The 20,389-nt window shown below is 41.4% G+C and overlaps 1 protein-coding gene across 2 annotated transcripts in view; it reads right to left on the bottom strand.

The window, feature by feature from the left end:
- The window catches only part of ATF6 (activating transcription factor 6), an 80,389-nt gene that overhangs the window by 44,413 nt on the left and 15,587 nt on the right, over positions 1–20,389 (bottom strand). The window contains exons 10-14 of one of the 2 annotated variants that reach the window (XM_075760195.1): positions 11,304–11,447; positions 9,364–9,483; positions 8,329–8,431; positions 7,077–7,141; positions 2,934–3,048 (exon numbers count right to left, since the gene is read on the bottom strand). In XM_075760195.1, coding sequence (XP_075616310.1) covers positions 2,934–3,048; positions 7,077–7,141; positions 8,329–8,431; positions 9,364–9,483; positions 11,304–11,447 — 547 coding nt within the window. The remainder of the gene's footprint in view (positions 1–2,933; positions 3,049–7,076; positions 7,142–8,328; positions 8,432–9,363; positions 9,484–11,303; positions 11,448–20,389) is intronic. The other variant, XM_075760196.1, reaches the window with a different exon arrangement.

The following is a 20,389-nucleotide window of genomic DNA, read 5'->3' as shown; positions in this document are numbered from 1 at the left end:
GAAAATCCAAGGAACTAGGGGCACAACTCCTGTAGAGTAAGTGAGAATATGCAGAAAACACACAAAAAACGTATTACATTTTAGCCCATGCACCCAGGAGAGATGCTAGGTTATGTGACACTGCACACAAAGCAGAAAGCATGTGGAAAGAGGATCCCAGAGACATCAAGTGGGAAGGATCTCTGGAGATCCATAGTCCTACCTCCTCACTTAGAGCAGGACCCTCACCAATACCAGAACCATCCACTCCCTGGGACGTTAACTGGACGATTCCTGTTCTTTTGTATATAGCTGTTAACAGCTTATTAAGTGCTTGGGAGTGTCTTCATGGCAAATAGCCAGAAAGGAGAACAAAACCTCTCATCTCCAGGCCTTGTTTTCTAACTTGGACAAGTGAGTGAGCACCAAAGTGAACTGTCCCTGTAACACTGAGGAGGAAATCAGTTCCTTCAGCTCCTAATCATCAGTGAAAAGAGAATTGCAATCCAAAGAAAATGAAGTCAGCAGTCCTCAGAAGAAGGTGAAAGAGCACCTCCCTGGCTGGAGCTCTGCTGATGGCACGCCTCGCTGCTGCTGTGCAGGAGTCCCTCCTTCTGCGCTCACAAAAGAATCCGAGCAAGTCATTTAAAAGTGCCTCAGGGCAGAGCTTGTCACTAGATCAGGTTTGCCCTGTTAAAATAATAAATGAGGTAATGCATAAAACTACCTTCGATTTGAGGACGTTTCATTCATGAAACAGAAATACCAACAGCTTTGCTACCAAAAAACTTCACAGATGGTTTAAAAAAGTCCCCATGCCTCTCCTTGCAATAAAGCAGAGCGGAGCGGTAGGGATTCCGTGGCACAAGACACACTGTTTCCAAGGTCAGCTCTGCAAGTTGCAATGAGAGCTGACAACTTCCAGGTCATCAATCGGACAGCGTAAACAGAACCTATCTACCAGTACATGCACTCAGGTGTAGAGCAACGGCCGCAAGTGAAGAACTACACAAACACTATACTGCTTTTTGCTCTGAAAAACTTTTCTAATCAATTCTCCACTCCCTTCTACTCATCCTCAGGATAAGTGGAGCCTGGTGCTGGCTACATTTGTGCTGCTAGCTGAAAGAACAGCAGAACATGCCAAGCATTTAATAACAAAATTCCAGCCTTGTGACACAACCCAGTAATCCCAAGACTGGAAACTAACCTCATATTTCTACTCAGCATAAAAACCTAACAAGAGCACTGCTATTTTTATTTTGCCTGAACCTCTTCTGAAGACGTATCTCACAAATTAAGAAAGTTACCGTAGACCAAGTCGAACAGGGTTGTATTACCTATGTACGTGTGGCATCTACAGATTAGTAGAATTATGACGACATAGAAACTGCTAAAACTAGTTATGCTTATCTGTGTGCTCTTACACAGAACTGGTTGTAGCTGGATGAGCTGCTGTAGTGACGACAACTGGTACACTGGTACCCCACACTCCTATGATGAAGAAACAAATGGAGAGTTGCAGGGTCCTACGAAAACCATGGCTGGGTGTGAACACGCATATTACAATTCTCATCTAATACCACAACTGCAAATAGCAGGGCAGGATGCTTAGCAAGCCGAGACCCCGGGTTCAGGCCAGGGATAAATAAACATTATAGACATGTCTATGGATTCATCAAGATCACTGCAAAAGGGAGAGAATAAACTCTCCCGACCCCCAGTTGGTGTTTCAGCCACCGTTTGCCTTGAACATTTCCATCCCCAGATCCCAAGCAGCTTCTCACTACTGCAGCTGTCCTGGCTTCAACATCGCTCAGGCTTGCCATATAGAAAATGCCATCAAACACCTGGAATTCAATTTTAAAACAGCTTTTACTGTCACTAACTGCACTGCAGATGTGAAGATGTGCCTGACAAAGCTGTAGCGCAAGCCTATGCTGTATCCCAGCACAGACAGCAGAACTGCTCATCTGTCTCGACTTACAAGTCACAAAACAGTAGAAAAATTGTGCCACTGGACACAGTCCTGTACAGCTGCAATATGCGACACATAAAACTGCAAATGCAAATGTTTTGGGGGAAGATAGAAATGATATTGTGTTAAGCTAGCAGAAATAATTTGTGCGTAGGGTACATTGATTCCTGTACCCAGGAGCACAAATGGTCTATACACCTATTAAGTAAATATCCAGTTAACTATTCTGGTTATTGGACTGCTACCATGTGTAAGTGTTTAACGACAGGGTTCATGCAATTTTGTGCTGTCTTGCACACTACTATGTTTTCTGCAAAGAGAAGGAGGCCATGAAGATGATCAGAGGGCTGGAACACCTCTCCAGTGAAGACAGGCTGAGAGAGTTGGGGTTGTTCAGCCTGGAGGCAAGAAGACTCTGAGGAGACCTTAGAGCACCTTCCAGTACCTGAAGGTGCCTACAAGAAAGCTGGAGAGGGACTGTTTACAAGGGCATGGAGTGACAGGACATGGGGGAATGGCCTTAAGCTGAAGGAGCACAGATTTGGTTTAGACATTAGGAAAAAATTCTTCCCTGTGAGGGTGGTGAGGCACTGGCACAGGTTGCCCAGAGAGGTTGTGGCAGCCACATCTCTGGAAGTGTTCAAGGCCAGGTTGGATGGGGCTTTGGGCAACCTGGTCTGGTGGAGGGTGTCCCTGCCCGTGGCAGGGTGAGTGGAACTAGATGATCTGTAAGGTTCCTTCCAACCCAAACCATTCTAGGATTCTGTGATTCCTAACTGTGATGGGCATATTTTGCAAAGACCATGATCTGGCCATATTACTATAAAGGATAGACAGAAGCATCACTTATGAAGAAACAAATTTAGCTTCAACCTTGACTAAGTCATCTTTTGTGTTACAAGGAAAGACACTTGGTGTCAGAAACAGTCTTATGGATACACATAAAAGGCCAGTATTGAACAACTACTACACTTACTCTGTGAAATGACACCACGTAGAATGTATCTTCCCTTCTGCGAATAGCTTCAAAAAAATCTTGATAGCTCCTTGGAGAGGCGTAATACACTTGCAGCTCATTCCCTGAGTTCCTGCTGAAATAAAGAAGGGGGCAAGGTAATTATTTCAGACAAGAAAGTTAACTTCAGTGAGACAACGACTTTAAAGACCCGCTTTTCAAAAGAACAGTGGCTCTTCATCCATTGAGAAAAGCATGAGGACCATTAAACACAGATGAAGACAGTGAAACTACTGGGTATTTTTTCAAAGTTCAAGGTGCTTTAAAGGTCTTGCTGCAGGAAACTTTTCCAGGCTTGATTTTATTCATGCTTTCAAGGTTGACAAAAACCCACTTGCTAGCTCAACAGAAAAAAAATCGTCTCAAGTCAACCTAAAGTGTCTGAAAAATTGTGATGACTTCTGAATTTAGCAAATTTTAGAATGAAATGTCATTCTGAAATAAAAAAATCAAAACATTTAATATTTTTTAATTATTTTTTTTTTTACTGCTAAGGATCCAAACCACTCAAATTGAAAAAAGTGCAAAGTTAGGCATAAACAGAGCTTTTCATTTACTGTCAAGTGACAACCCCACCTTCTCTCTCACCCACCTTTTTTTGTTTTTTGCCTCTCTGGTCAACTCAAAGATTTGCTCTTGATTTCTAATTCGGACAGTGGAGCAAAAAAAAAAAAGATATTCACATAATCCTGGCTTACCTTTTTCACAATTCTCATCTTACATATATCAGACATGAGGAAAAAGACACTCTAAACTACTCTAAGCAAAAACACTGGCAAGTCATACAATCATGGTACTTACCCACTGTTTATCTTGGAAAGGTGAGAAATTCCTAGCACATATTGCTATCATGTATACTTCCCCAATCCCATTCAAAAATAACATATTTAATCAAATTGGAAAGCTGTACTTACACAAACCATTAACTGGACCTTCAACCAGTCATTTTAATTCTTTCCCACTTTAATAGCATACTGTCTGTTTGCAGTATTTGTGGCAAAAACACTGATCAGGCTATCCCTCCCAAGCTGTCTTCTGCTGACCCAGATTTTAAACTGTGGCGGCTAATTTAGATTATTTTGGTATGTTTCTAAAATATACATAACTATGCACCCAAAACAAGGCACAAATCTATCATCAAGTGATTTTCTTGAGCAGCAGTAACAGTAGACCATCATTATCTCCTCTTCTGCTGCTAATATAGCCCTGTTGCAATCGAAAGACTGCAGCTGCCAAGCCAGTTGCCCTTTAACAGGATTGGGGGTGTAAGTCCTGGGGGATCCAGAGCAGGCAGCAGTACCCTATGTATCCTCTTCAGCAGAACTATGCAAGTGAGGAATCAGATCACGTCCTTCACACACAGGAAATAAAGATTGGAGCTAATTTGAGCTTGATTACTTATTCATAAAAACACGTAGGCCCACCAAACCACCCCTGAGATTCAGCATTGAAGTTTTACTGTGATAAAAGGCATCACACCCACGGATTGCTCAGTAAAACACATCCTGAAAACTGAAACAGGCCCCACAGATCCGTTTGCTCGCCCACACTCCAGAAGATACAGCTAGACCTAAAAAACAGCCCTTTATAACTCTAAAGCCAGCCATAGGAGAAATTGTTCCAAAGCACTTGGAAACCACTGGGCCTTTACAAAGCTCTCCTGATCCATGGACCAAGTCTAACACTAGTCCCACGTTCCAAGTGATACCAGAAGATTTCAGGTATTACAAATTACACCTCTGAGCATCTCAGGGTAACAACGACAGACTGCTCCGTGAAAGGAAAGGAAGAACTTAAGATCCAAAACCAGGTGCAAAGCTACCAGTTGGTTTAGTAATACCTTACCATATTACAAGAGAGCATCATATTAAATTGTGTACCCAAAACAGTGGTGCTGAGTCTGGCCACTTATTGGGAGATGAGTCTTTTTTTGTTTGAAAAGTTCGAAGAGCGCTCTGTTATGCATTGCAGATCACAGGGATGTTGCACATATGCTTGTTTTAAGAAGAAATGAGGTTGTGGACACACTTCTTTATGCACCAAGAACCACAATTTTAATAGTGCAAAACTTAGGAAAATAATTGGAGAATCCCAGTTTGATATCTGGAGCCCTAAAAAACATACTTGCAGAAACCCTCACCAAAATTACCTCTGAAGAAAGCTAAATAGACTATAGGGAGGCTGAGGGGTTTTAATGGTTTTCTGTGAAATCATCTTAAATTTTACCTTCCTCCTCTACTTTGACTTCACCGCAATACTTCTCAACTCATCAATTCTCTTTTGGAATCCAGGACCAACATGACAATGTTGGTATCATCAGTGCTACAAAGATAAATCTGGATCTTGCTAATGTCCCCCTGTTGGATTCAGGTCACCAACAAGGGTGTTTTAGAAGGTAAAGGTCACTCAATTTCCAGTCACAGCACTGGTATAAAAAATTAAATGCCTTGACAGGAGGCACACAGGGGTAGCATCAATGACCAAACTGCACAAACAGCACCTTTCCTGTCTGCCCAATCAATGAGGCACAAGGGCTGCAGAAAGGACCTGGGGTGCCAGCAGGCAAGCTGAATGCGAGCCAGCAGGGCATCTGGGGGGCAACTGCATGCTGGGCTGCATTACAGTCAGGGCCTGGAGCACAGGATGTACAAGGAGAAACAGAGGGAACTGGGCTTCTTCAGTCTGCAGAAGAGGAGGCTGAGGGGGCTCTAATTGCAATCCTCAGCTTCCTAATGAAGATTACAACAAAGATGGAGACAGAGCCTTCTAACAGAGACACACAGTAAACCTGAAGTTAAACCTACTTTGAGCAGGAGGTTGGACTACAGATCTCCAGAGGTCCTTTACAAGCTAAACTACGTTGTGATTCTATGATTTCATGGAGCATTTAATAGCTGATGGCTCTGGGAGAAACTGGAAGTCTGTTCTATGTTCTTAGCAGTTCCAGGACAGTCACAGCATGCAGCTGCCATGACTCATTGGTCCTGTTCATTTAAACATAATTCATCTAAAAAAAAACCACCTCACTTCCTTCTAGGCACAGCAGATTATTCCATGCAGAGCTGCATGATGTTGCAGACTGTTTCTAATAATCCAGATATTTTTTAATTTTTTTAAGAATAATGCAAGCATGTATATTAAACTGCCTTATGCCATGAGGTTTGTTTGTCCAGTCCTTCATCTGCCTGTAGAACGAAAAAACCTCTTTTTCTTATAAGTCAAGACATATAAAAATCTGGCAGCCTAGTTTCCATAACCTTTGCCTGCAGCTTGCTAGTTTCTCCCAGGCTGATCCTGCGGAAAGGGCCACAGCTGTCCAGCTTTCAACACCAACATTTCAAGTGTTCTTCTCAACAGAAAGTCCCCTTTATACTCCATTCTGTTCTTATACTCCTCTTTGGCACTTCAAAGCAGAGAACCTTTTAAAAAGCATCACAGAGAATTCAGGAGAGAGAAATTTCATTTCCTTAAGCTTTTCTTTCCAGTTCTTCCTGTCACCAGGGAAGAGGGACAGGATAGATGGGGGGGGGGGGGGGGGGGGGGGGGCAGGGGGGCATCAGGAATCTCCAGATTAGGGTGTGCTAATGATCAGCAGGGAAAATCAGGAGATGGAGACATACCATGCGAATAAGACATAATGATACTTTAACTTTGTCGTAATAATTTGGTGCTAGCTGTAATGGCTCTACTGTTGAAGACAGTGAGAGAAACCTTTCTCTTACCAGACTTATGGCCCGTTGAAACCTTCTTATAAACTAATGATGTTCCCACAGATAGTCCCAAGGCAATTCCCCTTTTTTTTTTCCCCTTAAAGATACAAATCTGTTTAGGAAGGGACTCTGCAGTGTGAAGTAAAGATTTTCTTAAGACTCGTTGGTAGAAACACCCCAGAAGAGCGGAGCTGTGATACAGGGGTCCCTTTATGTGTAGTTTAAATCATTAGAAGCAGTAATTTGCTAAGGGACAGAAATTACGCCAATAAATGTAGCTAGCACCTGGCTTAAGAATCCTGACAAGGTGAAAACTGGTATTTTTTTACCATCTGCTGGTGAAAAATCAGGTTATTAAGTAGAAAGCAATAACAAAGGAGTTGTTCTGTCTTACCTGAGGCTGGTGTCTGTGTAAGGCATGGCCATTAGCTGGGAATCTGTTTTCTCACTGAGGGAACTCTGAAAAAGTAGAAAAAATAAAAAGAAGACACAAAGTGAAAACAATAAGCATTTTCTTGGTTTGGCCCTGCATAAAATACAATGCACATCTGTAGCAGAGAATGAATATATAATGGGGCACAGAGGTTAATCAGTGCGCTGCACAATAACTGTGCATTTTTTGCACTGGTGAAACATGAATAACTAAAATGGCCAGCAATTAAGCTGAAACCACAAAAAAAGCAAGTGTTTTAATACAGTCAAATTTGAAGTCACATTCAGAGACAAAGAAGGGAGGCTGGCACCATACACAGTTGCATGTATTGTGTCATCCAACTGCAAAATTTGGTATCACTGATGCCAGATTTGCAGACCTCTTCTGAGGTCACATCCACTTTGTACCTCAGCCAAAACATACTACCCACAACAGACTTCTGGTGTTTGAAACACTAGAAGCACCCAAACTTGCCCTACTTAAATGTTCTACCATTCTCCTTTGGACACTAGTGAGAAGAATCTGAAGTTTAATATTCAATACTTTTTCCTCTAGAAAAGTACAGTATTTCCCACACTGTTAAGTTCAATTCCTTTTAAAGCTGTTGCTAGCTCTTAACCAAATGAAACACTCTTGAGAATTCATGGTCTTAATTTTGTCCTCACTATCAGTATGCCATGTTGATGAAAGAGATTTTAAAAAAATCGGAAATACAAGCACGAATCTCATAATTCTGTAGTCTTACCAAAAATGTATCCCTCTAACAAAAATCTGAAAAAGTGAAATAGAAATATTTCAACAAAACCAATCAGCTGTGCCCCTTAACAGCGAGCCAGATGAATGTGCTGTAGGTTGTATTTCTCTCCATTAACCAACTGCTTATCCTTATCCTTACGCAGCCTTACAGAAAAACCATAAAAAACGCTAACTATTGATTTCATTTTAGAAAATGCTGAACATATTTTGATGACTGCTAAAAAAATTAAAAACTTCTAGCCTGCCTCCAAGAGCGGGAATGGAAGAAGAACTTTGACAACATAATAACCAACCAAACCCAGCAATTTAAAATGGGAAGTGTTGGGTACCCTAATTACAGGCACCGTTGCTACTTTTGTCTATAATGACAAGTGCAGACAAGTAAGAGAGAATACTTTGTTATGGTGTCTGAAATTATCTTGTCATGTTATTGACTCACAAGTACAAACGTGCCTACCTGCATAACCCGTGCTTTCTGCTGTTGGTTATTTGACAGCCTTCTAGATCTTGTTCGTTCCACTTCGTGTCTATGAACCCATCCTCGAAGTTCGTGATTCAGCCTAGAAAAACCCACAGCATTAACAGATGTGTCAAAGAACAGTGGCACAATTTTTTAATTTTAGAAAACGGTTTAACTAGCCACTACAAAAACACTGCAGATTACTACTCTCTTACCTTAAGATAACTTATCTTTAATACTAGAGTAAGAAAATATAATTGCAAGATTAAATTTACGAGAGACGTAATAAGGAAATATCTATAAAGCATTGGGATCATGAATGTTTCAACATAAAGCAGATACAGTACTTTCTTTTGCCCAATGAAAAGTAATTCTGAAATTACTGGAAGGACTACTGAAATTTAGTACTGAAAGTTGATCAGTTCAAGATAAAATCTTGGTTAACAAGGCTAAAATATGGCAAATAAATTTGAAAGAAAGAATGGACAAAGCAGAATTGAGATAAGGTTAGTGATGCACTTAAATCTTTGGAAAAAGTGGAGCTAGGTGTTTTCTAACAGTGAATAAAACACATCTGCAATGTCAGGTTCAGTCTGCTTGTATCAGAAGCTGAAGAGTAGGAGATCATCTTTTATGTATTTCAGATGGAACAGGCTTTTAGCTGGACTTGATTTCCATATTATGAACATTTCTACATATGAAGTGACTTCTTTTTTGAGTCATGAAAAATCTCCAGGCCATCAGAAAATTGTTATTCCGTTATTTCTAAATGACCAGTGTGAAAACTGAGTGAAAATCATTACGAAAACCATCAAAAGATTACAAAGATCCAAATCGATCTCCTGTCTCTGTGGTAGCAGACATTGGACAGTGCAGAGACTTCACAGAGGCGCTGGTCACATACTGGATGAACACTATGAATGGACAATAACAGCATTCAGAGCTGTCTGTCCAGTAGCACTCACCCAACACACAATTTTTACCTAAACTCCTAATAAAAGCTTAAATGCTCAGAAAAGGTTGTTTGCTCACCTCAGCGACTCTGTCCGGTTGATCAGGGGCTGACAGGGAGGTGGCGGTGGTGAAATATATAACAGCGGTTCTTCTGAGACTATCATCAGTGCTTTGTTATCAGATACAGAATGATCATACCTGGGGAAAAAAAAAAGACATCAAGAAAACCCCTGTTTTTCATAAACCTTTAACCAAATCCAGAGAATAAGGACTACCATAGGCAAATCCACAAAGGTTACAGGTGCTCCCATGGGACCTTTGAAACAGGTGAATAACAATTTCTATCAAACATCCAATGGTCTCAGTCAATTCCCCAAAGACATCTGACAGCACTCAACACAGGGAAGACAGATAAGCGTTAGCAGATGTTGGATCTCTTCCCAAACAGGCCAGATATTGAAAGAAAATGTAGCCTGTAAAAATATTCCTCATAATATGTAAACTATGAGACCTCTGCAGAGGCAACTTTCTCTTTCATTCCAGAACTGCACAAGATTCGCTACAGAAATACTAAATTTATTAGCCACTAAAACCATGCAGATGTTAAGATCATGAGCTATATGACAATGGAACAGCCACAAACTGTGTTACAACTGACTGGAGAGGATTTACATCTCCAACAGCCTCCAGAAGCTAGTTTGGCTTTGATAAAAAGTGAAAAAGAGCATGTATTTCAATGTAAAAATCCACAGCACTCTCAGCAATAAAGCAAAGACTAATATTCCTTTCTCCTGGTTATCTGTACCTCCTGAGGGGCTAACTACTTATTATCAAATACCTATTAGAAGTTGCTCTCTTGATAGGGTATCAATATAACAGCCTTAGTAGTCTTGGTTTTGGCAGAGACTTGTAGCTCCTAAACCTCGAGTTCTTTCTGAAAAACCAGGTATGAGAGCTTATGAAAGTCTTATTCTCATTTCCCAGCTTTCTCTCCATCTTCAGATCTGCTTCTCCTGTTTACTGCATCTAGCACTGATAAAGGAGAACACGCAGCAAAGAGCTCACAGCTTGCCAAAACAACAGGGTGAAAAGTGAAAGGAAAGGGAGGAGGTACAGACACTAGCATATCCTCCTAAGTGAAGCACTCTACTACTACGTCGCATAACTCTGAAACGTGCCACATAGGACACAAAGCCCTCACCATGGCTACAGCCTTAAAATGCTCTTTATTTATTGCCTTCTTTCTGCATGGCAAAATACATTAGGGCTTTCTGCACATCTGTGCCTGGCTTTGTTCAACCAGCCAAAATACTCTACTGGAAAGGGACAATCTGATAGGATAAATCTCGTACGGGGAAAACATGAGCTGGATTAGCCAAACTTCAATCTGGAGACAATTATATGTTCACTTATGCACTGAATGCTAGAGATCTAGGAAGATTGAAAGCAACTATATAATTAAATAATGTGTAAGCATAAGGATGGACTCAGAGATTCCTAAAAAAGAACAGTGCTAAGTTCGGAGTATGTTCTTAACTGTGAACTTCCCCAATCTTCTCTTGAACGACTAAGAAAATAAATACTCCAGCTTGAAAAGAGATAGATAATATGACAAATATCATAACTATGCAAGCCAAAATAAAGATCAGGGAAAAAAAGCAGACAGACAAAGAACTGAAGAAGGTCATGAAAATCTCCATGACATACACTTGTTTGCTCTCTTCCACCACACTGTCCCTAACACCATACAGCGTAGCCACCTGTACACTTCTAAAGCTCTATGTACTGGGTAATCTCAAATATAAAACATCATATTCATTTGAAAAGCAACCTGGTAAACTTTGTTAAATAATAAAAAAAAAAGAGATCAGCTTTCAAAACACTGTATTTGCAAACTCAGTTGCTCTATAAGAGCAGCAATAATGCTGGCCAAAAAGGTTAGCAAACGGAAGAGCAGTGAGGTCTAAAAGTACCATTGCCCTCTGCCACTTCAAATACGTTGAAGGTTTTCATCTCACCTATGACTCTTCTCAGGAATGATGTCCCCAGATATTTTCTGAGCTGTGCTGGACTCCTGGCTAGCTGAGAACTCCAGAAGATTTCTGGTCCGGTGGCTGGAACTTGCAGTGGAATCAACTCCATTGGGATCCTTTTCGAATACACTGGAAAACATAATAACCATAACAATATATATCACATATATAAAGGGTCCGCAAGACACTTCACTGTGAGGTGTTAAATACTTGGGTGGATAAGTTTCTGGCTGCTGCTATGTTACGTGGATAACGTTCATGTTATAGCTAATGTAAAAACATGATGTCTTGTGTCATTATATTACTGTCATTCAAAGCATTAGTAGACAGAAAAGCAATTCTGTTCTCCAGTTTTAATTGTTCAAAGGATTTTGATGCTCTGGTTTTCATGTTCCCCCATAAGCTTCACGTGATGAAACTGAGATCAATCAGTCTGTAACATAGATCTGCAAGCGTAAGAAAATTACCTATATTCAAATCAAAGTACCCCTGAACTTTAACTTTCATCAGCCTCAAAGCACAATTGACATAGTTTATATGAATACAATATGCAAGTAAAATATAGCTACCAAATCTGTGCAGCTGCAAGCCTGGCATATTATGCCAGACATCTAACCAAACTGTAGACAAATTTATGTATGTTCAATTCTACTTGGATTTAGAAATGTTGGCAAGGGCTGACAACCCCATCTACATAGCGGCAGCAGGCCACGTCGTCCTAGTCTGTGCTTGCACTGATTGAAGGATCTTCCCCCGGGGGCTGCTCAGCCAGCCTGCCATGCAGCATTGGAACGTCTGTGCTGCTCTCCATGCAAGGAAGGTAGCAGCATTTCACATGTGAGCTGGAAAAATGACCAGACAACTGCTATACAAGATTGACTGCATCCTAGTTCAGAAGGGTGATTTACAAGTGAGAAATCTTCAAAGCTCAAAAGCAATACTTCAAGATATCCTCTCCAGAGGCTAGTTTTACTCTACTTACGCACAGTTGCTTCCTGAAATATGTATATTTACAAAATCAAGACCTGACCTTCTTAGCTGACAACAGCAGAGCATCACTCACAGTAACAGAGCAAAAATGCAAAAATACAAGACCCCAGCGTGCCGATGAGATCCTTGCCGTGCATTTTGAACGCTGCCTACAGAGTACATTTTAATTCATGCCCCACCTCTCGCGTGTAGCAGAGCATAAACTCTGCAGGTGAAGATCTCATTTTCCTGTTTCTTACATGGCATCACTTTGCAACACACAATGAATACAAATGGTAATAACAGAGAAAGGCAAGAACTATCCAGGAGGGCAGATTACTCCACAACTAAGCAGAAGGCACACAGACATAGTTGCCTAGCAATCACCTCTCTTTTGCCAACACATTTGCGCTCCTGTTAGCAGTAACGCAGGTCTCCCCGTGAGTAATTGTGTCATGTTCTGCAGAACCGCCGGAGCCAGGGCAATCCCAGATCCAGACTGACGTCGCTTGGACTGCCTCCTCTGCTCCAGGTTTCCAGGCAGCAGCACAGAATCAGGGCAGCAGCAAAGCTACAGGCTCTGTTTTCACTAGTGACAGCGGGCAGAAAAGTACTAACAGTTTCCTTACTTTATATGTACACTAGCATCCAAACGTCTCAATGCTTCTGGCATAGCATGGAAAGCTGGATGGTTTATTCACAGCCTCATAGATAAGGCAACATCAGGCTATCCAATTTTACAGAAACAATCTCCACTATCTACCATATTTTATGAGATCACGTTTCTTCTCTTCCAATGAATGCATCAGCACAGCTGGCAGAATCTCAAGCCCAGAACCAGAGCTGAAAACTAAGGCTGATGCTTAAAGGGATGCCACACGTTCCTGCTGCAAGTCACTCATCTGTGAAATATTCCTACTCTTATCTAATTTGGAGCAATGACAGCTAAAAGTATATGGAAGCTTACTCATGAAACTAAGAATATCCATCAGAAGATCTGAAAGCTGTAACTCTCTTGCAAACCGTTTCTCCACAGCCTGAAATGTATCAGCTATCCAGTGTGTGGATGGACCTACTGAGTCTATCCTATTTCTCTCCTTTCCTGTTCAAAATGACATGTTAAAACAGAGAAACTTTCCATGTAATTATTTCGTTAAACTGACAAAAAACCTAATCAGGAGAATTGTAACAAATCTGCATTTTTCCATGACAGTCCTTCATATTTGCTTTGTTCTGCAAAGGCAATTCTTGTTATTTCAGGTTCCAACGTGGCGAGGTGACTAGTTTGAGGCGAAGTGCCACACGCAACACGCTGCTACTCCAGTTCACCCTGAACTCCGAACAAAAGTAGAGAAACCCAAACCACGTCCATCAAGGATAAAGATAAATACCGCTCTGCAATCACAGCTAATCTTCAGGTTTTGTAATTCAGTTGTTTTAGTTGTACAGTCCCTCAAAACCACACACACGTCATTTTATTATACCAGCTTTAATAGAGAGGAAATATTTATTTACTCTTCTCATGCTTAACACACCTCAATCTTTTAATCAAAATTAAAATTTCACTTTTGGCAACAGCTAAGTATGGGATGTTTCAACCTGAAAGACGATATCTTCAGCAGCAAAAGACAAAGGCAGCAGCAAACAGACTATGTTTTGCCATCCTTACAGGCGTAAACCATGGCTCCCACTTCTGAGAACACAGGCACCAATTTGAGGACAAAATATGGTACCTTTCCTTTATCAGGATTGTTATTTTCCACAAAATGCTTCTTTTGAAGCTGGGCTAGCACCAATTTCTGCCTTAAGCTAGATGGGCTACATTTCCCTCCCCTTTCCCATTCATTTCTTTAGGACCTTGAAAATGATCAATAGCTTCCTTCTCAAAGTCTCAAATAAAAAAAAAACAACAAAACCACAACCAAGCCAATTTCCCCTTCCTTGCTCCTTTGGTTTGTGGCAATGACCCAAAACCATTTTCATTCTGGATAAGGAAAAACCCCGCAACTTGAAATACTGCCTTGCTCCCACCTTCTAGCTACTTGGGGAGTTTTGTTAGGTTTTGCCCCATCTGAATAGATGTTGTTGTTCTGTTGTATCATTTCTTCCCCTTCCTTTCTCCCACGAGAGGTCACTTGTGGAGTTTGTCTGTAAATAGGGCTCCATCTTCAGGTAATAGATAGGAGAGGACACGTAGGTAACGATCTATATCCTCTGACTTCTCATTCTCGAAGACCTTTCCTTGCCAAGGAATATCACAGGATATCAGAAATATCCCCTTTGACATCTCAAATTGACACGGGGAGGAAAGCATGACTTAGGATCAAGGAATCCTTTTCGTAGCTGGGATGAAGGATGGACCTCTCCTGCAGAGCTACATCTGAAAACACTTGCGCACCTGAGGCATACTGAGCTTTACAAGTGACAGGTAGAACAGCGACAACACAAGCTGGAACAGGAAGGGTTTACAGAGCAGATCCCTACACCACAACACTGAAGATGAAGTCAAAATAGAGCATTTAAAAACATGAGGTAAAAGAGGCTAGAAACAGTGAAAAGGAAAGGTTGATGATCCCATTCAGAGGGAAAAAAAGCTTCTGAAAAACAGTATTTTCAGCTAAGATATCAATAGTTGCTAAAAAAAAAAAGTTTTAATATGACAGACAATAAAAGCACGGACATTTTTTCATTCTGTGGGCTACAAGATGAGAACTTGGAAAAGAAACAGCATTTTGGCATATCTGCCCTGAGCAAGTCCTGCTATTTGCAGGAGTTTAGTTACTGCCCCACATTAAAAGTCAAGAAAGACTGAAGCTGAGAAATGGCTTTACTGAACAAGATGACCAGTTAGAAATTGGAAGCTGGAACCTTTTCTGTTTGGCCACACTTACAGAGCTGGGGTGCGTACCAAGGCCTTGCAGCCTGCATTTGGACATCCCAGATACCGTGAGCATTAAGGGTTTTCACACAGCCACAAACACCTTGTCCAAGCTGGCTGAGCTATCGGCTTGTTTAAGATGCATAACCAGGTCCAAGGGAAAAAAGAAAGAACCACTAAATAATTCACGCAGATGTTTGTTCAGAAGTGCAGATAAACTTGATTATAAGAGGGAAAGAAAAGCAAGACTCCTGTCATGGTTTCTCCAGACATTCAATGGCACCTGATATTTTAGCTATATTTTTACTTCTTTGGTTTGAATGTCAGTTTGATAAATGTGAAAGCAAGTCTTGCCAGGAGCCTGAAACTAAATTTCATTTGTACTTCTGGTGAAACAAACCCCGTGCACTTCAAGTTTTGAATGCTGACATTTAAGTTGTACAGTAATTCGTAGATGAAAGCCAATAGTGATATCATAACAAAGAGTTTTCTGGGGACAGAACCATCTCTGCATATGAGCTGGGGTGTTTCCAACGGGCTAAAGTTGACATTAGAAGGAGATACCAACCGAGGACCCTGTCCTCTTCCTAACTGATTCCAGACAAGGCTACCACAGTGCCAAGTGCTCTCTGGAAAGTATTTCTTGTTTCCTATTCCCGATGAGGGCACCATCTGCTGACAGCAAGGCACTACCTTGTCCTGCCAGGCTGCTCTAGAGGTACCCTCTGCAAGTCCTGGGCTGGTAAGAGAAGCCCGGCCTCTTTCCTCTACTGAGGAGGATGAGGAAAGCAACCCAAACTGGAGGGATGATCTCTGTGGTTTTTTTGTGTTTTGCTTTCTTTAAAAAGCAATTCATTTTTAATAAAGCAATTAGATAAGAAAGGAAGAAAGCAAGTATTGACACCCAGAGCATTTATTTTTGCTTAGAAAACTACATACAGTTATTTGGAAGTGGACTGGCCTTTATTGCCAAAGCTTGGGCAGGCCTGATGCAAGCAGTCGCAACCTCAATGTTCATTCAGGGCAAAAACTTCCTGTATTTCACTTCCAGCCCGGCAGATGAACACACAGAGAAACGGGTAAGTTATCAGCGAGTGCATCTGGCATTATGCACAGGACAAGGCAAGCGAGCACAGCCAGGCCAAGGTGCAACTCTGCCAGGATGAACATGTGGCTGTGATCAGTAAAGGAAGGGGGAAGGAATCACTTCCTGCTCCTGTAAGTTGTAGTTTGTAAGAAAACCAGGGGGATTCAATTTTATTGGAGCACCAACCCATCAAGACAGGTTCTGAAAAGTCTGGAAACTGAACCCAAGTCCAAATTGTTCAACTTGTCCTTTTCCTCTCAATTTCTCTCTCTCTCTTCAAGGAGAAACTACAACGCAAAACTAAAGGTGTGCTACAGAAGCAGTTTTCTAGCTTTGGGCCATCTCCAACACAAATGTATACTCAACTCAGCATTGAGACATATTCTTTCAGTAAGTTTCCTGTATTACAAGTGTTAAGAGCCACAAACGTCTTCCGGAGCTTTTGCTGGTTTTGCTACACCAGCGGGCTCCGTATTTCCTAGGCAGCCAGAAGGAGCTGGCTAACATGGCACTGCTGCATGCCTCTGGCACTCATCTAATAGTTTTCAGATTTCACCAGTTCCTCTCTACTAGTGTGTAAGAAATTAATAGCCCTTTGACTGTCATCATTTGTATGCATGTTTGTTAGCATACTTTAGGCATACACCACATTTAAGTCTATTAACCTCCTGAAGATATATGGAAGGCTACTGAGGCTTGCAAAAAGCAGAGAAACAATCCCTTTTCTATCCTCCACTAAGTGAAAAAAGCCCAGTATTGGACGAACTGAGAGTAAGAAACTTCTCCTGTTGTACAGCCCACAATTTGTGGTTCTCTGTTCTCGAACATCTTTTAGAGATGCTTCAGCAGTTGGCACAAGCTTATACAACACTATCTAACCTGCAGCTGAAGGAAATCATGGGCCTCGGGTACAATGTTGAATGCTCCCAGTTCAGCACCACTCCCAGATCATGCACTAGCTCAGCTGGAAGGTGGCAACGGCCAAGCAAGGAGCCTGGCTGGGGCGTTCCTCCATTATACTACAAGCCATCGGTGGTTTCAACTAACCTGCCCAACTTCACACTGGAATGGAGTGAGGAAGGAGCACACACACACGATCAGGAAGAACTGTTATGGCAACAAGAAAAAAACCCAACAAACTCTGTTGCAGTTGCTATTTCCTTTTAGGCAGCTGCCATACACATGGCTTTAGCCTGCTTAGCACATATTACTCAAGCAGACATTTGGGGTGTTTTCAAACATGCCACGATGCTGCTCACCTCCATCTCACAATTGAGCTCACCTCCTAGGGCTGCACAGAGGTCCAGACCATACTGAGACCTTGGCCCAGGACTGGGTGGAATCTGCACTGACAAACCTGAGCACACGACACACAGCTCAAATGTGTCTGCAGCAACACAGATGATGCATGTCACGTTATGGTAACAAGATTAGCTCCTTTGCCACACAGCTAATGCTCCCTTTAAGGGAACTACAAAATTATTTCTCTAACTTTCTGATATCCCACCACTGAAGTATCCCTAGGCTCCTGCCTGCCCTAAGACCGGTCCGTTTCTTTAATCAAAGAGTCCACCGTTAAGGCTTAAACAATAGCAGACTTGCATGAAAACTGCTGAATGCACCAAACCTCCAAATAAACCTGCTCTCCCACACACCAACACAAGACTGCTCAGCTCACGTAAGTGCTCTAAACCATCCTGATGCCAATACAGATGTGCTCAATGAATGGTGCTTTCAGCAGCCCAAAGCACGCGTGCTCCAAAAGCTCAGCAGGCTACATTAGTACCAACTAGCAGCTTGTAGATTAGGTGGGGTGCTAATCTGGGTGCTGGTGAGAGGCTTGTGTTTTGCTCACTGCATGCTCACGAGCAGCTGATCATGGCAACACGCAGCTGAACAACCCTTGAGCGATTTCTTCATTTTTCGTAAAAGATGATTAATCTTGCCACTTCTGGTTTTTTTTTTCCCTAACATTTGTGTTACCAATCTAAGAAATAGGACACACCCCTAAGTCTTTCAAGAGTCAAAAATCACTGCTTCTCCATTTGTTGCAGTCTACGACAATAGCAGAAAAATCATGCTTCTCAGCTACTCAGTCTGGTGTCTTTATTTGCAGATTGCTCAGTGGATCTAAATTTTTAATAGATTATTCAGTTTCCAGGATAGTCCTGGAAAGTACAGGAAAACCCATCAGGATACTCAAGAGAGGAGCTGCGATGAAGTCTCTACAAAAGGCCGGCAATTCTAGCACAGCTGCTGTAGGTCAAAAGGACACAAGAGACTGTGAAGCACCAGCTTTACTTAGCTCCATCAATCACCACCTCAGTCACCTTCCACCACAAATACAGCTTAAGAATTTTTGGTTACATCATCAAGTCTGTTTTCCAGTTTGAAAGGGGTTCCAGCCATACAGAGACGGCCAATTTATAAGAAAAAACAAAATTAATAAAAAAAATAAATCACATCACCTCCTCAAAACTCCTGTTCCAATCTCTTAGCAGATCTGCCTTTCCTCTCTCCAACTTCATATTTGTTTTCTGTCCACTAAATATCTGAAATGGTAGTTAAGACACATTCTTAACTGTGTGACATCTTTCTAAATGCTCTAAGACTGTTGTAAGATGATGACCACCATGTAAGCTTGAGCAGACTGATTACGGGGAACAAATAACTACTTCAATATTTTTCATAGCTAGGAAAACAATGCTAGGGCCACTAGCAAGTACCTGGTTTACATGCTTTGCCTGCTACTGCTCCAAGAAGCAGAGATGCAGAAAACTTACCTTTTGCATCTTCAGTGATCCTTCTCCCTTCCCTACTTTTTATACATTAGTTGGGTTAGCTTCCTGCAAATACTTTACTATCACATGTAGGACTTGTATTTAAAAAAACAAACACACAAGACAATTTGTATTCAAATGGGATCAGGGAAGAGAAACATAGGAAAAGGATTCCCAAAATAAATACATGGGATTGTTTAGACTACAACATGTGCTTGGTTTCCATTTGTTTCAACATTGTGCTTGTTTAACACATTTTCAGATCTGGTTAGTACCCAGGCACAGTAACACAAATATGGAAATTAAACAAGGGGAAAAAAAGGCATCTAGGAATTGTAACAGCCTGAAAATTTTCAGATTTCATGTTGTAGGTGATAAAAAAAAAAACAAACAAAACTGATTAGATGTTTCGTAATGCCAGAAGTCAGCAATCTTTCAGAGGTGCCACGCCAGCTGAGAATGCAGCTGTGCTGACCAACACTGGCTCTCACAGAAGGTAATCGCAAAGGCAGGAGACGCTGCCTCCCACAGATACCTGCCTCCAGATGTCCCGGTTCCAGCTCCCAACCTTGCTGCCTGCCAAGGTTGTGCGCTCCCTGCCTTTTGTGCAAATGTGGTGGGTTGCCAATTCCTGTCTTGCACCTCATGGTATGTAAGACTGGGGCAAGGGGGTGACCTCTTCAAGGAATTAAATCAAAATGTACCCTTTTCCCTTCATACACATCACCAATCATTCTCAAATAATAACAAAAGGAAATTTTTATAGATGTTAAATCCAAATCCAAATAATTCATAAAGATTAGAGAATAGTTCATTGACACACAGATGGGAAACTCCTGGACGCCCTTCTTCTAATGTAAAGCAAATAGATGACATAGAAACTTACACCAATATAATTCCTGCTAAATCACTTCTGCTTTTAATAATTGAAAGTTTCAGTTTTCTATACAAATATCAACAAACCCAAAAGGATTTAGTAACACAGTACAATATAATGCAGAGTTACCATTAACTCTATACAAGCCACTTCCATGACCAGAAAGTATTCAATTCACGTTTACATTCTATTTATACTTAATTCGACTTACATTTTTTTATCAGAGATAACATGGTGCTATTTCCAAGACTGAGAAATGTTGTGAAAAGCTTGTTGCCAATTAAACAGACTGCACTAGACTCTTCCTCCAGTATTTTCAAACAGATTTCTTGGGTCAATAAGCTAGCTTCCCTACCAGACTTTCAGCCCCACTCTCATATTCCCATGGTCAATGTTACGGATTACCCATACACATAGTATATTTGTCAGCAGAATAATTTTATCTGTTAAACTTGTTTGCCAAGGGCTGCCACATCCTGG

This window comes from Balearica regulorum, chromosome 8, assembly GCF_011004875.1.
Source record: "Balearica regulorum gibbericeps isolate bBalReg1 chromosome 8, bBalReg1.pri, whole genome shotgun sequence".
In the NCBI taxonomy this organism is placed as follows: domain Eukaryota; kingdom Metazoa; phylum Chordata; class Aves; order Gruiformes; family Gruidae; genus Balearica; species Balearica regulorum.
Note: the sequence above shows the minus strand (reverse complement) of the source record. Positions and strands in the feature narration are given on the sequence as shown.